This window comes from Solea solea, chromosome 19 (genome assembly GCF_958295425.1).
Source record: "Solea solea chromosome 19, fSolSol10.1, whole genome shotgun sequence".
Taxonomy (NCBI): Eukaryota; Metazoa; Chordata; class Actinopteri; order Pleuronectiformes; family Soleidae; genus Solea; species Solea solea.
In genome coordinates, this window is record NC_081152.1 from 20,660,285 (window position 1) to 20,685,220 (window position 24,936).

The 24,936-nt window shown below is 41.1% G+C and overlaps 1 protein-coding gene across 11 annotated transcripts in view; it reads right to left on the bottom strand.

Annotated features, from left to right (window-relative positions):
* Positions 1-24,936, bottom strand: part of cacna1bb (calcium channel, voltage-dependent, N type, alpha 1B subunit, b) — a 114,051-nt gene extending 89,115 nt beyond the window's left edge. For 6 of the 11 annotated variants that reach the window (XM_058617622.1, XM_058617619.1, XM_058617615.1 and 3 more), the window contains exons 1-5: positions 24,817-24,936; positions 20,443-20,746; positions 18,249-18,575; positions 15,991-16,096; positions 11,857-11,996 (exon numbers count right to left, since the gene is read on the bottom strand). In XM_058617622.1, coding sequence (XP_058473605.1) covers positions 11,857-11,996; positions 15,991-16,096; positions 18,249-18,575; positions 20,443-20,746; positions 24,817-24,880 — 941 coding nt within the window. In that variant the 5' untranslated portion in view covers positions 24,881-24,936. The remainder of the gene's footprint in view (positions 1-11,856; positions 11,997-15,990; positions 16,097-18,248; positions 18,576-20,442; positions 20,747-24,816) is intronic. The other 5 variants (XM_058617623.1, XM_058617621.1, XM_058617618.1 and 2 more) reach the window with 1 other exon arrangement.

Sequence of the window (24,936 nt, forward strand, 5' to 3'; positions counted from 1 at the left end):
TCCATAGAGAAAATCATCGTTTTTAGTTCACATGGACACAGGAGCTGCTGCTCTACCGCTGCCTCGTGTGGTCACTTTGTGTCACTTCGGTAAATCCAAACAAACAATTTCAAATACTGAAATCACAAAAGTAACACGTGTGACTGACTAACAACTGACTGATGGAGGCAGCAGTGGATCAACAACTCCTGTGTGCTGTGATGTAAAAATCACTCATTTTCTCTCTGGGGTTTGGTGCAGGAGAGAGTGAGTGACATAAACTTGAGTTTCCGGTTGGAAAAGTCAGTCTTACAGTGACATAAATCTGTGAACATGTCGTAGACCAAAAGCAGATTGACATTTTATTGGACAAACCTTTAGTTAAGATAAGATAAGATAAGATAAGATAAGATAAGATAAGATAAGATAAGATAAGATAAGATAAGATAAGAATATTGCACAGTGGGTTTAGGGCCAAGAAGAGACTGTTTCACATTGAAGAGTTAAGGGCCATGATTGCCTTGGGGTAAAAACTGTTCTTTAGACGCTCTGTCCTGGTTTTCATTGATCTGTATCTCTTGCCTGATGGCAATAGCTGGAAGTGACAATGACCAGGGTGTGAATAGTCCTTTAAAATGTCTATTGCCCTCTTGCGGCACCTGGAGGTGTCGATCTCTTCCAGTGTGGGGAGGGGGCAGCCTATTGTTTTCTCTGCTGCCCTGACGACCCTGTGAAGCGCCTTCCTCTCTGAGGATGTGCAGCTACTGTACCAAACACACTATCTATGGAGCAGTGATAGAAGGCGAGAAGCCGATTCTGGGGGAACCCTCTCCACACAGACCCCACCGATGGTGAGTGGGTGAATGTCAGAATCTCCCACTTCCCAACGACGACGTTAACCACGTTTTCACGCTGTAGTTCACGTTGTGTCGAGCGTTGTTTTAAAAGTGACTCAGTGAAGATAAAAGCTGCAGCTCAGACAAACGACCTTGACTGCAAGTCCTGAAGGACAAACCTGCAGCTTCTGTCTTCGTACAGAAGAAGACGAGGAGACACTTTCTTTTCCATTTACACTCCAGTGTCTCCAGAGGTTTGACCACACACACACACACACACACACACACACACACGGCGTCGCGGGAGTTCCAGTCGTCTATCTTTAGAGCCGAGGCGACGCAGGTCAGCAGAGGAATAAGAGGTGTAATAACACTTTTCCTTCATGTGTCACTGTAAAAGCTTTTGATGTTTGTCACATGAAGCTCTGCTCAAGGGTTTAACTGTTGAAGAAAAAACTTCATCTTTTTTTTTAGTGCCATTTAAAACATAAGACGACGACGACGGGACCAAAAACATCTGCCTCGTGTGGTGAGTTTATGTCACTGCGGCAGTTCTTTTCTCAGAGTTCTGACATTTTCAGACTTTTTTTTCAGAATTTTGGCTTTTTTTAATTTTTAATTTTGTTTCCAAAAATGTCGCCTGTAACCATAATCCAGTTACAATTTAAACTGTATTAAATCACATCTAACACTTAAGTAGTAGGATCCATTCAGGAAGTAAATGTCTGTGAAAAGACTTTAAACTGAAGGAAATAAAAACAATAAAGTGGTAGAATGTGATTGGTCTGTGATTGATCTGTGACGATCTCCGAGCGTTCACCTGCTCTTTAGCCTGAAGCCTGTGCTCTGACCAATAAAGAGAAAAGCAGTGTGCAGCAGCAGCAGCAGCAGCAGAGATGTCACTAATTCTCTGTTCCCTCCGGACATAACTGCACTCTACAATATTGACTTTACTGTAAATGACCAGAAAACCAAGCAGCGTCTGTTCAAAGCTGGGCTGCGTGTGTTTTCACTGACTTACTTGTTATTAGTTTTTATTATTGACCGTGTTACAGAAGAGCAGGAGAACGTTCACTCTGCAGTGACGACTGAAACCTCTCTGCTCGTAAACATGGAGCCAACTCAGGGTTAGATTTTAAAATTTCAGCAAATAAAACAAAGAAGGATAATAAAATGAAAAGATTAAAGCTGCGGTCAGTGACTTTGTCCAATTTGTCACATCATCAACAATATGTATTGTTATTGTTTGTAAACCGCTCACTCTCCCACACCAATGTCCATAGAGAAAATCAGTGTTTTTAGCTCACAGGGACACAGGAGCTGCTGGTCTACTGCTGCCTCGTGTGGCCACTTTGTGTCACTTAAGTAAATCTGAACTAAGTATTTTAAATGCCGAAGTCACAAAAAAAACACATTTGAACTGACTGATGGAGGCAGCAGTGGTTCAACAACTCCTGTGTGCTGTGACGTTATAATCACTGATTTTCTCTATGGGGTTTGGTGTGGGAGAGTAAATGCTTTACAAAACCATATAAACTTCTGTTTCCTGTTGTTTACCGGTCAAAACTTGAGGAAGAAAACTGTGGAACAGCATTTTGACCAGTTCGGGTGCAGCTGAACGTAAACCTGCGACAGTAATTCTGTTTTAACTTTGTAAACTTCTCACACTCTTGCACCAAAGTCCATATAGAAAATCTGCGTTTTTAGCCTCAGAGGGACACAGGAGCTGCCGGTCTACTGCTGGTCTACTGCTGCCTCCTGTGGTCACTTTGTGTCACTTAAGTAAATCCAAACAAATAAATTAAAATGCCGAAGTCACAAAAAAACACATTTGAACTGACTGATGGAGGCAGCAGTCGATGTTAAAATCGTTGATTTTCTCTATGGAGTCTGGTGCGGGTGAATATGTGCATTACAAACTTCAGTTTCAGTTATTTACGGGTCAAAACTCAAGGAACGAACACTCTGGAACAGCATTTTGATCAGTTTGATCAGCATTTTGAACACAAAAAAAACGGGATTTCTTCCAACGTTCAATCTGATGTTTACCAGCCTCTCTTATCTCCCTGTGCCCTTCACCTGTGTGTGTGTGTCTGTGTGTGTGTGTGTGTGTGAGACTCCGTCAACTTATTCCACAGTGAAAGAGCTCACGCCAGAGTAAACAGAGCATCTCACCACTGAGGCGAGACGGAGTGAAGACGAGGAGGAGGAGGAGGAGGCAGCACAGTCCTCCCGGTCGATCTAATGAGACAGAAGGGAAGGGGGGAAAAAAGCAGAGGAGGAAGTGACTGCACCTCCTCAGTGTGGAGCTGGAGGCGGCAGGAGGCAGTGAGGAGGAGACACTCACTGAGCCACGACTCGCTCCACCGCACAGATGTTTGAGGGGGAAAGAGGAGGAGGAGGAGGAGGAGGGACGTCGCAAAAATACACTTTATGGCCCTTTTAGCAGGTGGAAATATGACTGAGAGGAAAACAAGAGCAGCTGATCCGTCCATTATACTGACTTTATATACATATATACAGTATATATATATATATATATATATATATATATATACATATACATATACATATATATAGTATACAGTATATATATATATATATATATATATGACCATGTGTGGTCCAGTTTGTGGTGCAGCTGCAAAGTCTCAGACTGACAGAAGTAAGAAGCTAAAGAGCAGAGGTCGACCAACAGCGGGTAATTAAAGATGTTTGAAACATAACAAACCGCTCCACAGACCACGACCGCAGGAAAAAACCATCAGAAATGGAAATACGTCAGTCAAAGTCATGGTTTTCCAAGACAAAACGCAGAGAGTCCCGATTCTTACACAATAAAATGCACATTTTTAATACTAATTTTAGTTTTGGTAGTCCGTTCCACAACTGTCGTAAGATTAAAAACTAGACATTTTGATTATGAAATGTAATTTTTGCAAATTTGATATATTTCATATTTACATATTTAACACATTAAAGAAATCTACATATCTTTAGATATTTGAATGTTGTTAAAAAAAGTTATTTAGTTTTATTTTTGTCATTAAACTAAAGTATACTTGTTTAAATCCACTGAGAGCTTCACTTTGAATATCAAAGTGCAAATTAATACGAGGCCACTTTTGTGATTTTACTGCCCTCTAATGGTTAAAAAAAGAAAAGAAACTATACTAACTGTAAATAAGCTATAAATAATGCAATTTATACTGTTTCATTGATATCAATAATAATAATGATAAGTCAAGTACAGCTTAGGGCCCCGTAAAGTCTTGTTCCGGCCCTGATTACATCTTATAGCCAGTTATTTACACGCGTCCTTTTCTAGTTTGGAGACAACGTGTCACCGTAGAACAAACAAATGAACTATTCAACGATCTGTCGCCGTCTTTTTGTCTCTTTTTTATAAAAAGCACTTTTCAGCACTTTGTTTTTTAATTAGCCGTGGACTGAGTCATGAGTGGAGAGGGAACCCGGTTCCGTCTGCCACACACACTCACTGCTGCACTTCCCCTGCACACAGGAAACGACACGCACCACAGCTGACTGAGTCTGTGTGTGTGTGTGTGTGTGGGGGGGGGTCGGGGCGTCGTGAAGAAAGCGTGACCGAGACGCTCAGAACCAAATCTGGGATTAATGTGAGCGTCTGTGAGCGCCTGTGAGCGTCTGTGAGCGCGAGCCAAACTTCCCACCGAGACAAATGAAGTCCCTTTTTTTTCTTTGTCTTTAAAAGCTTCCGCATGACGAGCCGTGACTCGGTAACCAGAGGCTGAGTCTCTCTCACAACTGGAAAAATGCGACTTAGTGGCCAAGAAACTGCCAGAATGTCGTCATGATAGCCAGATACAAACTGAGTCTGGCATTAGCACTAATTAGCTACTCATCATGTCTTAAACATGCTCATGTACCAAGACTCTCATAAACAAGTTAGAATTAGCAATTAGCAATTAGCCGGATGTTCTTGTGGTGTAGCTGTTGTATTTGTTTCACAGTTGGCAGTAGAAAAACATAAACCATCATACAAAACACTTTGCTAATGCTACGCGCAAATGCTATGTGAGTACGGAGCGACTGCCACAAAGGTGCTAGCCAACTATCCTCAGATAAGTCTCTAAAGTCGTAGCGCTGTGGATGTAAAAATGCGACTTACTGGCCAAGAATGTCATGATAGCCATCCAAAGCTACCTAGCTAGCAGCCATTTCAGTCAGACATAAAGAAACAAAAACTGATTCTGTTTTTATAAATATTCATCATGTAGGACTGTTTGGTGTTAGTGCTAATTAGGTAGTCATCATGTCTGAAACGTGCTAATGTAACGAGACTCTCATACACAAGTTAGAATTAGCAATTAGCCAGATATTTCTGTGGTGTAGGACTTTTATTGTCCCTCAAAGAGACATTTGTTTTGACGGACTAACTGGAACAAGAACCTGCCAGACCATACGTCGTCATGGTAGCCATAAAACTGCTGTAGCTTAGCAGCCATAAAGAGACAGACACTGGCTGGATTTGTTAGCATCACTGAGAGTCTGTGATTCTGTTTTCATAAATATTCATCGTGCAGGAAGTCTTGCCTGCTGTTTGGTGTTAGCGCTAATGAGTTAGTCAGCGTGTCTGAAACAAGCTAAAGGTTTGTTTCACAGTAAACATAAACCAAAACAGTGACACATGTGCTAGCCTGCTAACTACACTACGCCGTGCCTCTGAATGTCGTAGGCTTGTGAATGACGCTCTAAGGAAGCTGCTGTTGCTTCCTGTAGCCACTGGGAGGCACCAGAGAGAGCCCACCAATCAAATGATGTTTTATTAGTATATCAATCGTACTGTTCATCGATTTCCATGAACAGTTGAACTGAGGACAAAGTAAAAAATGTACTGAATGGCCACCAGGGGGCGACGACAACAGTCTCAAACAGAGCTCAGTAAGTAAAAATGAGGCCATAGCCCGGAAGTGCCAATTAACACTGCATTTTTGTGTGTATCTGCGTCATTACCTCGTCTATGAAGCTCTAACAGCTCTAGCAGAACGGCACTTCCGTTGTGTAATTACGTCACTGGTGAATCTCACCACTCCTGTAAACAGCAGCGCCTCCTACAGTCCGGGCCCATCCGGTGACGTACTTTCAACCGTAGAAGAATAAGAATTACTCTGGTTGTAGCTGCTGAGCGTATCGGTTGAGAACATGTGGAGAAAAGGTTCAGCGAGCGTTTGCTCTGTTCTGGGTTGTGATAAACAACAGCAGACGCTCCACAGGCTCCCCGTCAATGAGAAAAGAAAAGCTGAGTGGATATCTTTCATATTTGATGAGAATATCCCTGCTACATTTCCCAAATACCTCCATGTACTGTATGCTATAACCAGTTCACGGAGGATTGTTACACAAACGTCGGGCAACATAAAGCAGGACACAGCACCAAACTTCACCTAAAGGAAGGAGCAGTGCCAACAATACGTATATTACAATATTTACAAACCGTAAAACTGTCTTTGTGTGCTTGTTCTGTCGTTTAGCATCAGCGATAGCCGGCTACACGCTAAGCTACACGTGTTCACTCGTGTTTCATTTGCATGTGTGTTTATCATCTCGGTAACCACAACGTTATCCAAGCTCCAGCAGTCTTTCACTGTCACAGTGTCTTCTGATTACGACATTACTCAATGTTTTGATCATTGCTAGCAGTGCATCTGCCTTTCCAGAGGGGGAGCTGCGGGGCTGAGAGCTGACGTGCCAATGACGTCACTTCCAGGTAACTGGCCAATCACAAGACAGTCCGTGTTCTGTGGGTGTGGTTTTGGTCTGAGACAGCGCGGCTGACGAGAGCGTCAGTGATGAGACGTTTACATCGGCTCGTTTGTAGCGACGAGGACGTTTTCGACCATAAAAACGACTTCATGTTTGTAAGAACACCTCCATATGTCACATAGAAGTGAGATAGGACCATGCTATGGCCGCTTTAAAATATTAAAACAATATAAATGTAAAATAAATATAAAATGATCAGCTTTTATGAAGAAGAACATCTAATGTGCAAAATGTCTGAGACGTACGGGACAACCACGAGACGAGACAGATTTTTCCTCTCACTCAAGTTATTGATCATTTGTGTTTCTTTATATTAAATCTGTATTTTAGACATTTAACAAATCATATCCATACCATTTTAAGTCGACACTATTCTTTCCACTTTATTTTCTCATAAAACAGCCTCTTTTTTGACTAGAGACTGAAGTTTGTGTCATTTTGTGATCGGCTCACTCTGCCACACCAAACCCCAGAGAGAAAATCATTGATCTGAGCTCACAGGGACACAGGAGCTGCTGGTCTACTGCTGCCTCATGCGGTGAATTTGTGTTACTTTGATAAATCTGAACAAAGGCTTTCAAACCCCCGAAATCACAAAATAACATAGTGGAATTTACAGATGGAGGCAGCAGTGGATCGATGACTCCCTGTGAGCTGTGATGTGTAAAGTGATGATTTTCTCTATGGAGTTTGGTACAGGAGAGGCTTCGGCTCACACAGGTGACACAAACTTGTGTTTCCTGTTGGAAAAGTGCGTCTGACAGTGAGATAACGACACTGTCGAGTTAATTTGACGTACAATTGTGGCTAAAATGGTCGGGGGCGCAGACGTGTGACCCCGACTCGCGGACGGCAGCATTTTATCAGAGGTTCAAAGAGAAAACACGACACACGTTTATTCATGGACTCAAAATGTGAGCGTTTTAAACCGTCCGTGTTCTTTTGAAGCGTCCTATTGTGTCCTCTCTGTTCCCTGAGAGCAGACATGAAAGAGACGCACAACTTTGAAGAAGAGACACTAGCACCGACACGCGCACGCACGCACACACACACACACACGTCGTTGTTTCCACACTAATGATGACACTGTCTGGGATTATTGTTCTTGAGACAGCACACAGTGGGATTATCTGCTGCTGATGTTGTTGTTGCTGTTGTTGCTCTTGTTGTCATAGCGATTTCACAGGCAATAAAGGGAAATATGAGGCTTTGGTCAATAACAGCTGTGTGTGTGTGTGTGTGTGTGTGTGTGTGTGTGTGTGTTGCTATTAAAGGTCAAGAGTCAAAGGAAGTTAACTGGAAAAACCACTGAACCACAACTGACACACACATATATATATAACCTACTGTATATATATATATTATATGGCCTTTAACCACAACCAATAAACATGATTACATCACTCATGTGTCAGCGCTTACACACACGCACAAACACGCGTGCACACACACACACACACAAGCTCCCAGTGTCATAAACTACAATAATAATACTAACAATAATAATGATAACTCATATTATCAAAATCATATAATAAAAATATGATTTTAAAAGTAAGAAAAGTGGTGATTTTTATAAGCTGATAAATCAGCTTTAACGTCCAGATCCTCAGAGGTTTGTTATCATCATTGAAAGAAATGTTTACATTAATAAATGAATAAAATAAATAGAAATAAAATGATAGAAGATTTCAGCTCAGATCTTTAAAGTTGCTTCTTAAAACAAACTTGTATCAGAGTTTTTCCTGATTTTATTCTAATCACATTTTATTCTAACGTTTTTTTTTACATTAGAAATGTTTACTCTTTATTTAAATTTATTTATATTTTATTATTTAAAGTTTTGAAAAACATTTTTTATTTAATTGAAGTCTTTAATTTTTTTGTTTAAAAAAAAATCATATTAGACTTCTTTTAATTACTTTATTTTTGACTTTATTCAAATTTTTCAATTTTGACTTCCTTTAATTTAAAAAAATTATACATTTGAATCAAAATGTGTTTTTTTTTACATGATTTAAAAAAATTTAGTTTTAATTTTAGAGTAAGGTATTTTTAAAAGATACTTTATTATTATTATTAATCTGAATGTTTTTATATAATAAAATGTAAACACACTCTCTGACATGATCTATACATAATTATATATACTGTATATAAAAATCTATCTTTTTATAAATACAGATTTTGGAGCTGAATGAATCTTTATTTATCTTAATTTGATTATTATTAATAATTATTATTATTTTTGGTTTTATCTGTGAAATTAGAGCCAGTGTGTGAGTCCTCTCATGTCTTTAGTCTTGTATTTGTTTGTTAATCTTCATTTTCAGATGCTGAGTCATGATTGCCGGTGTGTGTGTGTGTGTGTGTGTGTCTCGCCGCTGCCTTGCTCAGCGTGTGATTGGTGATGTCTCTCGCTCTCAGCTCAGGGATCTATTGATCAGGCCTCGGGGCAGCGTTTGTCACATTTACCGTGTTATCGGGCGTCCGACGTCTGATCGGGACATCGTTAAAGGTCTGACTCCGCCTCCAGCCGCGCCAATGTTTACATGCTTTCATTAGACTTCACGACGTTAGCTCCAGCAGAGCAAATACTCAGCTTTAACAGAGCAGAAAATACATATTATATATATATATATATATATATATATATATATATATATATACATATATACATACATATATATGTATATACTATATATATATATACATATATACATATAGTTCAGGTTTTTTAAAGTGTATTTGAGAACCTGCCAGTCAAATTATAGAATAAAATCAACATTTACGGGATATTTTTGCTGCTCTATATTGAAGTTATACACTGTTTTCCCAGCGGGATTCAGATGTTTGTGACGCTTCACTCTCCCACACCAAACTCCATAGAGAAAATGATCGTTTTAAGCTTGTTGTTGATCCACTGCTGCCTCCATGAGTAAGTTCAAATATTATTTAGTAAATTTGGCGTTTAAAATTCTTCATTCAGATTTACCTCAGTGACACAAAGTGACCACACGAGGCAGCAGCGGAGCAGCAGATTTTCTCTATGGAGTTTGGTGTGGGAGAGAAAGTGGGTTTACGAAAGAACGCAAACTTAAATTTTCCAGTCAGAGAATATCCGTGTTACTGTGAGATAAAAATCGCAAACCAGGATGAAATAATTTTTTACATCTTATGATAAAACATAAAAATCTGCCAGGACCAGATTCTGTTGCAAACCAGAGCCAGAACTGAATCTGGATCCACATGGTCTTAAGTCTGAACACCTTCTGATTCCACAAAGCAAACACACACACACACACACGTACAGAAAACCCCCGATCACAATGAGTCACATTACCTACTGTTGCCTGGCAACCAAACAGAGACACTCACACACACACACACAAACACACACGTACACAACATAATGGTTCATTTTGTATCCAGCTGTGTCAGCAACGGGTAACCAAAACTCAAAACCTGTTTATCTTCCCAGCTTTGAGGAGAATTTAAATATATAAATACAAGTAAATATCCTGATTTTATCTACTGAATACACAACATTAAGTCAAACAGGCAAATATTCATGTTAATATTTGATATGAATCCATTCTTCATCACCACTCTCTCGGCCACTGTCGTCCTCCGGTTCAAATATTGACGTTGCATTGATTTGTTTATCGACGTTGTCATTATTTACAGCGCAAATCTAATCTGGAGCTCATGCAGAATAATAGGCCGTAAAAATCCCTGAGCGAGCGAGTGAGCGAGTGAGCGAGCGAGTGAGCGAGTGAGCGAGCGAGTGAGCGAGTGAGCGTTTATAATCTGCATCCACTGAACTGAGCTCAAACAAACACGCAGGATATTTTTCAACAATACTGTGCCAAAAACAAACCTTTTATTAGGAAACCTACGTTAGGATTGTTCCAGTGTGGATGTTGCTGACTCACTGGCTAACGTGGCTAACGTGGCTAACAAGGCTAACAAGGAAAAACAGATTTTAGCCACTAAATAAAAGGCTCACAAACTAAAATGTAATTTATCTACTGAATCTACAATATCTTATGAATGTGTTTACTGCTTTATCTCACTTTAAATTACTCTTTTAAACCTGGACAATGAACGTTGTGTCTCTCTGTTAGCCGCTCGCTCCCCCCACACCAAAGCCCATAGAGAAAATCAACACGGCAAACTGGAGCTGTTCATGCACTGTTGCCTCAGTCACTGAGTTCAAATGTGTTATTTTGTGACTTCAGTGTTTAAAATCGTTGAAACGGCTTTTATAAAGACACAAAACATGATTCTTGAGATATTTTTCACATTTAAACATGTTTCTGTTATATTATATATTATATATATTGTATACTGTGCCTTTAAGTGGCTAAAACGCTTTGATTTCCTTTTTTTGGCCGAAATCTTCACATTTGAAAATTTTTCAGGAGTGGCAGGAGTTACATACTGTTCCTATTTTTTGGGAGAAATTTGAACTCAGCACAAATTTTACTCTCCTCATGACTTTATCGTTGCTCCGTATCTACCGTAAAGTGTGTAGGAAATGTGCACCTACAAAAAAAATTGTTATTGTTATTCTTTTGATTGAGAGACACCCCCTAGTGGCAGGACTTACATACTGTGACTTTAAGTGGCTAAAATTGTAAATCAGTCACAAGATGAAATATATTCTTGAGATATTATAGACTTGGTGGCAGAAATCTTCACATATAAACTTTTTTGTCTTTTTTAATATAAAAAAGTAAATTTTTGAGAGTTTTGAGAGTGGCAGGAGTTACGTACTGTGCCTTTAAGTGGCTAAAATCCTTTTTTCTTCTTTGAACTCAACAAATTCTACTCTCCTCACCATCTTATTACCGCCGTCTCTACCGTACAGTGTGTAGGAAATGTGCAAATGTGTTGTTATTCTTTTGATTAACCCACCCCCTAGTGGCAGAAATCACATACTGTGCCTTTAAGTGCCTAAAATTGTCCTTTTTTTTTTAGGCTACCACCTCTGGCTACTTCTTGGCACAGAGTGCAGTCACCTGTATATAACATTTTGATGATGTACAAGTCAAACAACAAACTTTTGAAAGGTTAAATGTGTTCCCCGAGAGTCTTTCCACACTTTTACACCATCTCTCTCACACACACACACACACACAAAAGAAACCACTCTCTCTCCCTCTGTCTCTCTCTGTCTCTCTCACTCAGGACGTCCATCTCCAGCTGAGGCCCGGCGGGCGAGAGTACTCACCCGGTGAGGACGACCACAAAGTCCATTACGTTCCAGCCGTTGCGGAGGTACGAGCCTTTGTGGAACGCGAAGCCCAGGGCGATGATCTTAATGGCGGCCTCGAAACAGAATATTCCAATAAAGTAGGGCTCGGTGTCGTCCTGCAGCAGAGAGACACACAAGCACAGGGGGACGATGACACAGTGACACAAGCACAGGGGACGATGACAGAGCGACACAAGCACAGGGGACGACGCCTTTTGTCCGAGGCAACACACAGCGCTCAATGAAGCGTTCGGGGGAAAAGAGAGCGGAGTAAAAAGTCAAAAGATAAGAAAGATGGCTCCTTTGACAAGTGCAGGGCAGTGGAGCCTGCTTCTGTGGATGAAAGGCAAGTAAATACAGTGAAAACAAATATTCACACACAGGGAACATGATCTTAAGAGCTGCAGTGCATCACTGTCCACTCCAGCCTGGTTTCCTTTTTTTTTTACATACGATAAATTCATTAAAAAAAAAAGATTTTAGCCACTTAAGAAAACACACACCGCAAAGAAACATCACTTAATCTTGTGTTTTCAAACAGGAAACTCAAGTTCCGGGTGATTTGTAGAGCGCTCACTCTCCCTGCACCAAAGCCCACAGAGAAAACCATCGAGTTAACATCGATCCACTGACGCCTCACTCATTTGTGAGTTCAAATGCCTTATTTTGTGATTTCGAGGTTTGAAATCCCTCAGTGACACAAAGTGACCACACGAGGCAGCAGTGGACCAGCACCTGTGTCACCGTGAGCTCAAATCGCTGATTTTGACTGATGAAAACATTCATTAATTAGTGAAGATAAAGTAGACATGATCCACACAGGTGTAATGATTACACACTGATATCACAAACACACAACAACAACAACAACAACAACAATATTAATATCTGTAACTGATTATAAAACTATAAAGTTCTCCCGTGTGTAAGAAACGCAGGATCATCTAAGAACATGTGGGAACTACGGTGGCCTTCACGGACCAAAAAAAGGACGTCATTCTTCTTGGAAAACACAATGATGTTTGTTTTGGATTGATTACACACTCACACACTCACACAAACACACAAACACACACTCACACACTCACACAAACACACACTCACACACTCACACACTCACACAAACACACACTCACACACTCACACACTCACACAAACACACACTCACACACTCACACACTCACACAAACACACACTCACACACTCACACACTCACACAAACACACAAAATGGCGGCGTCTCTGGACTAAATTAACGAGTGGTTTCTTTTACTTTTCCCCTCCGTCATGTCGCGACAGCCCTGCCCTCCACTGACCAGAGGGGAGGTTTCTGGTCCTCTCCTCCTCTCCCCTCCTCCCCCTCCTCCTCCCCTCATCCTCCTCCTCCTCCTCCTCCTCCTCCTCGTGTCACTTTTCAAATGTAAAAGCTGTGCGTTTGTGTTAGAAACGAGCACTTTACATAACACACACACACACACACGTGATGGATTCCCTGAGAGCGTCAAACAGTTTGTCACAGTTTGATCATTTGTGGTGGAGTTAACCACAGGCCTCGCTGTGAGGGGCGGAGTCTTATCAGACACGCTCGCTCTCTCTCTCTCTCTGCGTCTACATTAATATGTGAAAGAGCCCAGAGCGATCCACGGGGCAGGAGCAGTCTACGATAACCTCTCTCTCTCTCTCTCTCTCTCTCTCTCTCTCTCTCTCTCTCTCTGCCGTTTCCAGGCCTGACAGACACTGCCCTCCCCCCTCCCTCCCCCCCTCCTCCCCAAGCAACATATAAATAATCACGTAAAAGCAGTGTGACAGGGCCGGAGAGCCGGTCAGGAACGTGACCTTTTCTGCAGCAGCGGTCGACTACAGTCAACGTCCACTGATTACACAGAGGAGAGGAGTTCAGCAGTTCACATATAAAAGACTGCGGCGCTAAAATAATCTGGTAGGATGTCGTTATTGTCGTTATTATCAAGGAGCAAAATGAAGCCGCACTCCAGGAGAAGGATTAGCTGTGTGGTGCAAACAGGCGTAGATTAAGGTGACAAATCAAGAGTCGTGTCATAAAATCTATGCCATACTAGGTCTACAATATCTTAAGAATATAATATTTGCTTTATTTCATCATTAGACTGACTTTTCTGACTAAAAAAATGAAGTTTGTGAACCGCTCGCTCTCCGGCAACCAAACCCCAGAGGGAAAATCCACGATTTAAGCTCACAGGGACACAGAAGCTGCTGGTCTACGGCTGCCTCATCTGCCAAGTTTGAGTCACTTAAGTCAATCAGAAGAAGATATTTTATACACCGAAATCACACAATGACACGGTTGAACGCACCGATGGAGGCAGGAGGAGGTTCGGCCGCTCCTGTGTGCCGCGGTGCTAAAATCGCTGATTTTCTCTATGGGGTTTGGTGTGGGAGAATGAGCGTTTTTTAAAAAACAACAAAAACCTCAGTTTCCTCTTTGAAGATATTGTAGACTTAAGCTGTCGTACATGTTATTGGTTCAGCCTGTTAAGTGACTCAAATCTTAATATTCAAACCCTTTTCCGTCTTTTTCTAATGAAAAAATGTAAATTTTGTAAATAAAAGGCTGAAACACAGAGCAGAAATTCCCGAGGCTTACGTTGCTAAAGAACGTGTAATGGATCTGAAACGCAGTGAAAAGCTTCTCTCGTCGCCTCCACTTACAACGCACCTCCCACTCTGTTGACAGAGCTTCATAAATAAAAGCTGATCCCTTGTTCTAATTAAAAGGCTCCTTGTTGTATTACAGTGAGACAGACAGAGCAAGAGAGGGAGAGACGGAGAGAGGGAGAGAGAGAGGGAGGAAACCACTCTAATCACTTCCTCAGGTGCTGACTGCCTCTTTTCTCTCCTCGGTGTGTGCCTGTGTGTAGTAACGTCTCCGAGGCTGATCTGCATCACTCAGAACACGAGCAGGTGCCGTAACACCAGAGGAATGAATTGACTTTTTTTCCCACGTCAAGCTGTTGCTCTTTGTAACACTCTGTAACTCTTACTATTTAAAGACAAACTCCCCTTCAGCTACAAACGCCCTCAAACACACAAACGCTGAGTGCTCTTCACTTTCGTTCTTTTTTCTCCCCCTCGCACACGGAGCGGAATATGCTATGTGACCTCCAGGTCGCGAGCAGAGAGAGAACTAGAGCTTAATCTTGTTGTCAAAGAGGAAACTCAACTTCCTGTTGATTTGTAAACCGCTCACTCTGCCGCACCAAAGTCCATAGAGAAAATTAGCGATTTGACATCACACTCACACAGTTGTTGTTGTTGAGTTGTTGATTAACTGCTGCCTCCTTGAATAAGTTTATATGTCTTATTTGGGGAATTCAGCATTTGAAATCCTTTGTTCCGATTAACCTCAGTGACACAAAGTGACCACACGAGGCAGCAGTTAGACCAGCAGCTCCTGTGTCAAAGCAAGCTAAAAATGCGGATTTTCTCTATGGGATTTGGTGTGGGAGAGTGAGTGGTTTAAGTACAAGATAAGAAAGATATTTAGTTTTTTTCACCAGCATGAAGAGAAGTGCAGGACGTGCAAGTAAAAACAGTGTAAAACAAACTTAAAGGGATGATTCATAGTTTAGGATACACAGTAATAAAAACCTAATTAGCTTAAGTCTCCAATGTTCTCGGCTTGTCTCACTGTTACACAAGAAACTCTAAGAGGAAAATGAGTCACTTTGTTAAACCGCTCACTCTCCCCACACCAAACCCCATAGACAAAACCAGCGATATTTACATCACCGCACACAGGAGTGGCTGATCCACTGCTGCCTCACTCTATAGTTAATATGTCTTATTTGGTCACTTTGGCATTTGAAATCCTTCGTTCAGATTTCCCTCAGTGACACAAACTGACCACACGAGGCAGCAGTAGACCAGCCGCTCCTGTGTCCCTGCCAGCTAAAATCGCTGATTTTCTCTATGGAGTTTGGTGTGGCAGAAGTAGCGGTTTAAAATCTTTAGTTTCCTGTTGGAAAAGTCTGTCTAACAGTGAGAAAAAGTAGTAAACATTCTTTTTTCTCCCCTTTTAAGTTGAGGATGTCACTGACGGCAGCTTTTAAAGAGGAAACGCGTGGTTACTCACCAGTCGCTCGGACATGGGCGTCTTGTCGCTGGCAGGTAGATGCTGCTCCAGTGACAGGACGATGCAGTTGGCGATGATCGTCGCCAGGATCATGTATTCAAACGGAGTGTGAGACGTTAAGGAGCAGTTTGTTTTCACAGATGAATCACATATATGCTGTATATACGTTTGCCAACCACTTTTCTATAATAAAACACATTTGATCTGAGGTGACACAGCAGGAGTTCCATAGCCGGTCAATGGCAAAAAAACATTGAATCTTTGATACGGACTAATTATCAAGAAGATTAATCAATAATGAAGAGATAATAAATATTTTAGCCCAAATTAAATATGATCAATTACATTGCGTCTGTTCATTTAAAAAAGTGTGTGCTCACTATTTGGCAAGCAACCAATCATTGTCACCCTTTAATTTTAACGTGTTAAGACATCTTATTAATGATTAATAAAGTGTTAATAACGTAGTTAATAATATAACGTATATATAATTTGATCTGAGGTTACACAGAAAGATTTAGCCAGTCAGTAAAACGACATGGTTGAACATCACAGGGTGGGCTCGCTATTTAGCAAGCGACTCATCTCTGTGGCCCTTTAATCAACGTCTTATGACATCTTATTAACAATGAATAATATCTTAATAACGTAATTAATAATCATAAACTGTGTATAGAAATAAATGTTAGGGCCAGTTCTATTTTAAAGTGGTATTGTTATATATATTTAATGTTGTATATAAAGAGACAGGGTGAGTTCAGGACCACGGAGAGCGCAGAGCCCTTCAAAATAAAACTGTGTCTATTTTATTTTATTTTATTTTATCATTTATAGAGACTCAGATTTATAGGAGGAGGAGTTGATGGACTAGGTGTTGTCCTTTTTTAAACGTACATTCTTCTTTTTCTTTTATTGAGCTCTGCTTGAGCACACGGACACATTGACAGTGATGTTGAATCAGGACAGTGTCCACGCACGACTGACAGTCGGACAAAAGAGCCGATCTGTCCATGGAGACAGTGCCGCACGCGCTCTGAGGTCTATAGAACACAAACGAGGGAAAACACAAAAGACGGATGTGAAATCTTTTCAGTGGGAAAAAAAAACATCAGTGTGTCTCGTGTTGAATGGAGATAAGAAACGGAGCGGACAGGTGCAGCAGCTGCCCATGCAACCGTAAAACCAACCAAAAAAACAACATATATACATACATACATATACAAATATAAATAAATATATATATATATATATATATATATATATATACACATACATATATATGCCAGGTCTGTGTGTGGCGCAGTAACGCCACATACTAAAAATGGTTTCACATGAATAAAAAGAAAAATGTTGCGAATTTTCCTAAACTCGTCCTCTTTTGTACGAACTCTTAGAAAAGTCTTAACATACGATTCATAAGCATTTGATTAGAAACGTTTTCTTTTCTAGTTTTGTGTAAAAAAAATTGTGAATTCTTCTTGTCAAACTCTTAGAATAGCCATTATTAAATTTAACATTTTTACATTATTTTTATTTTTTTAGTATGGGACTAGTTTTGCGTAAAAATAAAAAGCGAATTCTCATGAACGCACTCGTCTTAGAAAAGTCACTGTTAAGTCAAACATTTTGAAGTTTTCTTTGTTATTTTTTAAATGCGGATTCTCCTTGACTCGCTCTTGTTTGTACGAACTCTTAGAAAAGTCGTAACTTTGAATATTTTTAAGTTTAAGTAAAATTTTGGGTTGTTTTTTTTTTTACTTTGGGACCAGTTTTGTGTATAAATAAGTAAACTGGATTCTCCGCAACTCATTATTGTTTGTACGAGCACTTAGAAAAGTTGTCATAAATTCGAAGTTTGTTTTTTTGTTGTTTTTTTTACCATGGGACCAGTTTTGTGTAAAAAAATTGCAAATTCTCCTTAATGCACCCTTGTTTGTATGAGCTCTTAAAAAAGTTGTCATAAATTCGAACATTTTTATGGTTTTTGTTTTTTTTAATATGGCACCAGTTTTGTGTACAAAAGTTTTTAGAAAAGTCGTAACTGAACATTTTGAAGGGTTTTTTGGTTGTTTTTTTTTACTACGGGACCAGTTTTACGTAAACACTTAAAAATAAAAACTAAACATGATGTTTACTTGTGGGGCCCCCCCTTCTCTTTCAGTGCGGCCCCTCCCCCCTCATTGACAACGCCCCTGTGTGTTGTGAGCTTGTCAAACACACATGCACCTGCTGCTTCTACGGAAGCCGTGTAAGGATATGGCCACTCTGTGATTCTCTTCGCGTATTTCCTGACGACATTGTCCTCGCGGAAGATGAACAGGGAGCGGTTGACGGTGAAGCAGTTCTGTTTGACGGGGTTCGGGTTGTAGATCGCCATGGTCCGCGCTCGCTGCGCCATCGACTGCTTGTACATCCTCTGACCGCCCGGGGCTCCAGGAGCTCCGCCGACCCCGGGAGCACCTGCTGCTCCCCGGGCTGCTGCTCTGCCGCCGGCGGCCGCTCCTCCACCCCCTCCTCCTCCTCCTCCGCCGCCTCTTCCTCCTCCTCCATAGCGGGAGGGAAGATCATCCGCGAAGCGAGCCATTCTGTAAACGCACAGACCCAAGAGGTGAAACCCAAACTGGAGTCAGAGGAAGCGCAGAGAAGGAGCATCACCTCCTCCACCACCTTCTCCTCCAGGAGCAGCAGCAGCGGCGGCGGCGCACTTCATCCAAACCACAGCTGCTGCCACAATTCAGTGGAGGAAAAAGAGGTTTCAGTAGAAACCAGCTTCTCTGGAGCCTTCACATTCAACCATCTTCATCCTGAACTTTCAGCCTTTCAAAATAAAACAAAAAGAAGAGGATGTTCTTCACTGATTCTGGTGCCTCCTCCTCATCCTCATCCTCCTCATCATCATCAGCTGGAGAAAAATCACAAACACCAGCTGAGATGTTTGTCAGTCAAAATAAAGCTGAAGATTTAAATCCTGGTCCTGGTCCTGGTTCCTGGTTCCTGGTTCCTGGTTCCTGGTCCTGGTTCTGGTTCTGGTTCTCCCGCTGAGAAACAAACCAGCAGCAGTTTGTTTCTCCTCCGTTTGTGTTTGATCCTCAGCAAAAGGAGGGAGGATGATGATGAGGGAGGGAGGAAGAGCTCCGGGGAATAAAAGGAGGAGACCACGTGACCACAGCGGGCCAATCAGAGACTGGAGCGCGCGCGCACTCTCTCTCTCTCGCTCTCTCTCTCTCTCTCACACACACACACACACACAGAGAGACAGAGGAAAAGTTCCTGGAATCATCAGGTGTTATTTGTTCTGCTCACGATGAAACTGCCGTTTGTTTGCTTTTGTTTTTATTTTTTATTTTTGTCTAAAACTGTTAACTGTTAAAAAAAAGTGAAATATGTTTAAATTGAATGTAATTTATTAAAAGCATGAAAATGTCACTACAACTTTTACAACTTCTTTACAATAAATAAATGTAAGAATTACAGAAAAGTATTTTTTTTTCCAATGTTTTTTTATTATTATTTTCCAGGTCAAATTTTATTGTTTAAGATGATTTATTTATTTATGAATATTTAGTGTTAAAGAAAGTTTTTATTTTATTTCATGGATTTACAGGGGTTTTTTTGTACTGAAAAATCTAATTTATTTGTTTAGATGTTAATTTCAATATATGTTCATTACTGAAAACACTTAGGTTATTTAACATGAATAAATCCCACTTACTGACGCCACCTGGTGGTAAATTCTATAAACTGCAATAATATTGAAGGCTAACGCCACTAGTTTTGAGTTTTTTGGCAAGAAGCCATAATCATAATATCAATGTCATTAATTATTGTTGTTGTTCAAACAGGCAGCTGTTACAATAACAGTCCTTTCAAAATAAAGGTCATGGAGAGCTGGAGTCGATCTGCTCCTGTTTTTTCTGTGTTTTATGTTCATGGATCAATAAGAGATAAATCACTGAGATTATGAGGCACAATGTAGAATTCTTATGATTTAAAACATACATTACTGAAATGATGACATACAACTCATAACTGTGAGATCAAATGTCAAAAATATGAGACAAAAAGCAGAAATTATGAGATTAAACTCATAACTATGAGATAAAATGTCACACAATGTACAAGATATAATAAATTAGGAATGATGAAATAATAAAGATAAAATAATAAATGTCAAACATATTACATATAAAGTAGGAATTATGAGATTAAAAGGTCATATTAATGAGATAATATGAAATAAGACATTAATTATGAGTTCATACAAGATTAAAAGTCATGATAATGCAACAAAAAGTAGTAATTATGAGATAAATTATAACAGTTATGAGAATGTCAAATGTCAAAATGTGAAATAAAAATCTGAAATTATGAAATAAAAAGACAGAATTTATATCGTATAAATAACGTTTTTTCTTATAATTTTGACCGTGTGTGTGTGTGTGTGTGTCTCACCTGCGAGGCCATGGCACAGAGTTGAGTGTCTCGTGTCTCCAGATCAGTTGACGGACGCCGTCTCTCCCTCCTGTCTTGTTAAAACCGTCCAGGTGCAGAACTTTGTCTCCAGTGCTAATGTCCACGCTTCTCCACGAAGGTTCCCCCGTCTCTGCGGGACAAATGTTGGCCTCCTCGGCTCTGAGCTCCGGCTTTTCGTTGTTGTCCACCCGCCGACTCCCGTGGTGTGTCCCCATCCAGGTGTCCTCGTACTCTGCCCCCAGTGTTAGCGTCCTCCACGAGGTGAATGTGGCTGCACGCACCGCTGTGACGAGGACACGGGTGGGACAAATTATACTGTATAAATTTACACCTCAAAACATTACAAAAGTTAAACAAAATGGAGACAAATCACTTTATTATCTCTCCAAATGTCTTCAGGAAACCGTTAGCGAGTTGTTTTCACAACTGTTAGCTACTTTAAAATCCTCTGTTTAACTCAAGAAAAACACAAAAACATTTAGAAAAATCTTGTAAAATCTACTTTATTATCCATTAATCTGCTCAGAAGGTCAATGTGGTATCTTGATATTTATGTTACTTACCTGCAGTACCACTCCACACCACAAGAGGTACAAGTTTGGTATCATGAGTAGAGAGAGAGAGGAACGCCGTATACAGGATGTCATAACCTGTTGTGTTGATGCTGTCATGTTCGCAATAAATAAATATTACTACGATTATTCTGAGTGGTTCAATCGTACTGAAGTTACCACATATTGGCTTCGAGGATACTGGATGGACGGAATAAGTGCCGTTTTGAAGACGGACACTCCTGGATAAGTTCAGAGGGCTGACGCTGGGACGAAGTTGCAAACAGAAAAAAATCCGAGGAGCTAGCATTGGACCGGAGGATTCACAGATATAACCGCAGAGCGGCGTCCACGTCCACATCAATCACATAATGTAGATTGCGAAAGGCCAGATGACGATAGATCTGAAGAGGAAGCATTCACATTAGCCTGCATGAAAACGGAGACAGCAATTCAGAGAATCAAACCGTTTGAAGTGACTATGGAAGTCAATAAGAAGACAGTACATTTTGAAATTGATACAGGATGTAGCGTAGGCATAATGAATGAGATGAAGTATGAAGACATTGCCCCTAGTGGTGGTTGAAGGTACGGACCTAGCTTGTTAGGAAGAGGATGGCTAGAGGCTCTAAAGCTGAAGTGGGAAGAAATAAAAAATGTGAGATCAGAGGCACAGAGCCTACAGGACGTGCTCATGAGAAATGAGGATGTTTTCAAGCAGGAGAGTAAGGCATGTTGAAAGGTCTAAAAGCAACAATTTGAGTGTCTGCTGAAGCACATCCTAAATTCTATCAGCTTCGCTCAGTTCCTTATGCCATGAGGGCAAAAGTAGAAAAGGAGATAGATAGGCTGCTGAAGGAGGACATTATTGCTCCCGTTAAATAAGCTGAGAGGGCCGCACCCATAGTTCCTGTCTTAAACCAAATGGTTCGGTCAGAATATACGGAGATTACAAACTAACAGTTAACAGTGCGTCCTCACTAGAGCAATACCCTATTCCTCGTGTTGAAGACCTGTTCAATACTCTGTCAGGAGGGAAACAGTTCTCCAAGCTAGATTTAAGCCACGCCTAAAATCAACAGATTTTAATGGATGATGCCTCAAAGAAATACCTAACAATAAACACACACCGAGGCCTGTTCACCTAGGCTACCTTTCGGAGTTTCATCAGCTCCCGCCATTTTCCAAAGAACGATGGAAGGCCTCCCAAGAGTAGCTGTGTACTTAGATGACATTATCCTGACTGGGAGAGATGAAGCCGAACATCTGAGCACGCTGGATGAGGTACTTAGGCGACTGAAAGACGCTGGCCTGCAACTTCACAGAAGCAAGTGCGCATTTCTGCAAAATGAGGTTTAATACCTAGGTCATGAAGTTAATGCTGAAGGCTTACATCCCGTACAGAGCAAGGTGAGAGCCATAGAGGAAGCTCCACTGCCAAACACAGTGACTGAGCTAAAAGCATATCTGGGTCTGTTGAACTATTATAACAAGTTCCTCCCTAGTCTCGCTACACGTTTAGCCCCGTTACACAAGCTGCTGGGGAAAGATGTTTCTTGGGCCTGGAACAACGAGCAGGAAGAAGCTTTTCAGAACTCAAAACAGTTGCTGAAGTCAGCTAAAGTCCTAGGTCACTATTCAGCGGACAAAGACTTGGTGCTGTCGTGTGATGCATCGCCATACGGAATAGGCGCCGTGCTGTCACATGTCATGGAAGACGGTAGTAAAAAGCCTTTAGGCTTCATGTCACGCACGTTAACACCAGCAGAGAAGCGCTACTCACAGCTCGACAAGGAGGGGTTAGCTATCATTTTTAACTTTATCATGTTCCACAAATACATCTACGGACAAACATTCACAATTAGCACTGACCATAAAAACAACTGATATCACTCTTTCATGAGAAAAAGCCAGTGCCACAGATGCGGCATTGAGAGTGCAGAGGTGGGCGACACTCCTGAGTTTTTCTCCTGAGAGCTTATGAGTACAAAATCATATACAAACCTGGGAAGGAACATGCAAATGCAGACGCACTGAGTAGGTTGCCACTGCCACAAACAGGGGAAGAGGATGACACAGACCAGGTCCTCATGTTGGAGGTCATGGAGGACCCACCAATAACAACATCACAGGTTAGACAGTGGTCAGCTAAGGACAAAACACTCTCCCAAGTGCTAGTCTGGTGTCTAAAAGGATGGCCAAGATGGATACAATGTACAAACCCTACAGTCAGAGATGGTGGGGTAGGGAAGCCATTTTAAAACAGTTACACCACACACACCCAGGTATATCTAGAATGAAGGGCTTAGCACGTTCATACGTTTGGTGGCCAGTGATGGACTCTGACATTGAGAAGGAAGTACAGACCTGCCATTCATGTCAGGAAAGCAGAAATCCTCCAGCAGGAGCACCGCTCCACCCCTGGTAGTGGCCTGAGACACCCTGGAGCAGACTGCATGTTGATTACGCCGGCCCGTTTCTAGGGAAAATGTTCCTTGTCATTGTAGATGCACTCTCCAAATGGATTGACGTGTATCCAGCAAGTACAGCAACAAGTCAAGTTACCATTGAAAAGCTCAGACAGTGCTTTAGCATACATGGCCTGCCCCAGACCTTAGTATCAGATAATGGAACTTGCTTTACAAGCCAAGAGTTTAAAGCATTCCTGAAACAGAATGGCATACAGCACATGACATCCGCACCATTCCACCCGGCGTCAAACGGCCTAGCGGAAAGCGCTGTACAGTCGTTCAAACAAGGAATAAATAAAATAAAAGGAGACACTTTGGAAACAAGAAGAGCTAGATTTTTGTTCAATTACAGAATCACACCGCAAACCACGACTGGGTTGTCAACGGCTGAAATGGTTATGTCCAGGAGATTGCACTGAACACTGGATCTTCTACTGCCTGATGTGAAGTCAAAGAGACGTCAGAAGCAACTCAAGCAGAAAGAACAACATGACACACACAGTAAGTGGAGGAGTTTTTCTCCTGGTGATGATGTGTACACACAAAACTACAGTCATGGACCCTGTTGGATACCAGCGGTCGTTGAAGAGAACACAGGACCTGTGTCCTATACAGTACAGACTGGAGATGGCTTCTAGTTAACTACTTAGCTAGCAGTGTTAGCTGCTACCTTTTTTTTTTAGCAAACATGTAATCCACATACAGGGACATGGGACAAGAAAGTGTTTTCTTTGCGTTAAAATCATGAAGTTAATATCAACTAAGAACTCAGAGAGCTCTAACCTCCACCAAGGTTTGCTCGCGATTCAGGACTTAATCTCACGAGATTTCACTTTTCATAACACTTAAGACATATAGCTAACACTTAAGTCTTTAGCTAACACTTAAGCCATATAGCTAACACTTAAGTCTTTAGCCAACACTTAGGACATATAGCTAACACTTAAGTCTTTAGCTAACACTAAAGCCTGTTTTGTAATTTTGAAGCAGAAGCTTATGACACAAAAAAGAAAGAAGACTGGCATCCTTTGTGGTCTGTGAAGGCCACCATAGTTGTGGAGACGTTGACCGCTTGTGACAATCTGAAGTCTCACCATTAGATGTCGCCAACACTTAAAAACTCGGGTTTAACTGAAGTTTAGTAGAAGTTTAGTTGGGGGGTGGAGTGGTTAAGACCCTACCTTGTGTACGAAAGACATCATGGTCGCAAGTTCGATTCCACCCCTGGCTAAATGTACTTGATTCCATTGTAAGTCGCTTTGGATAAAAGCGTCTGCTAAATGACATGTAATGTAATGTAATGTAAAGGTTTAACAATGTAAACAACTTACCGTAGACCACACTGGAGCATTTCTCTTCCCATCTCGAGCAGTGAGGAACTGTTCTTCTCTTCATGACTGTGCCACTCTCCGTGGGGACAAGTGTCTCTGACCCTGTTCATGCCAGACACA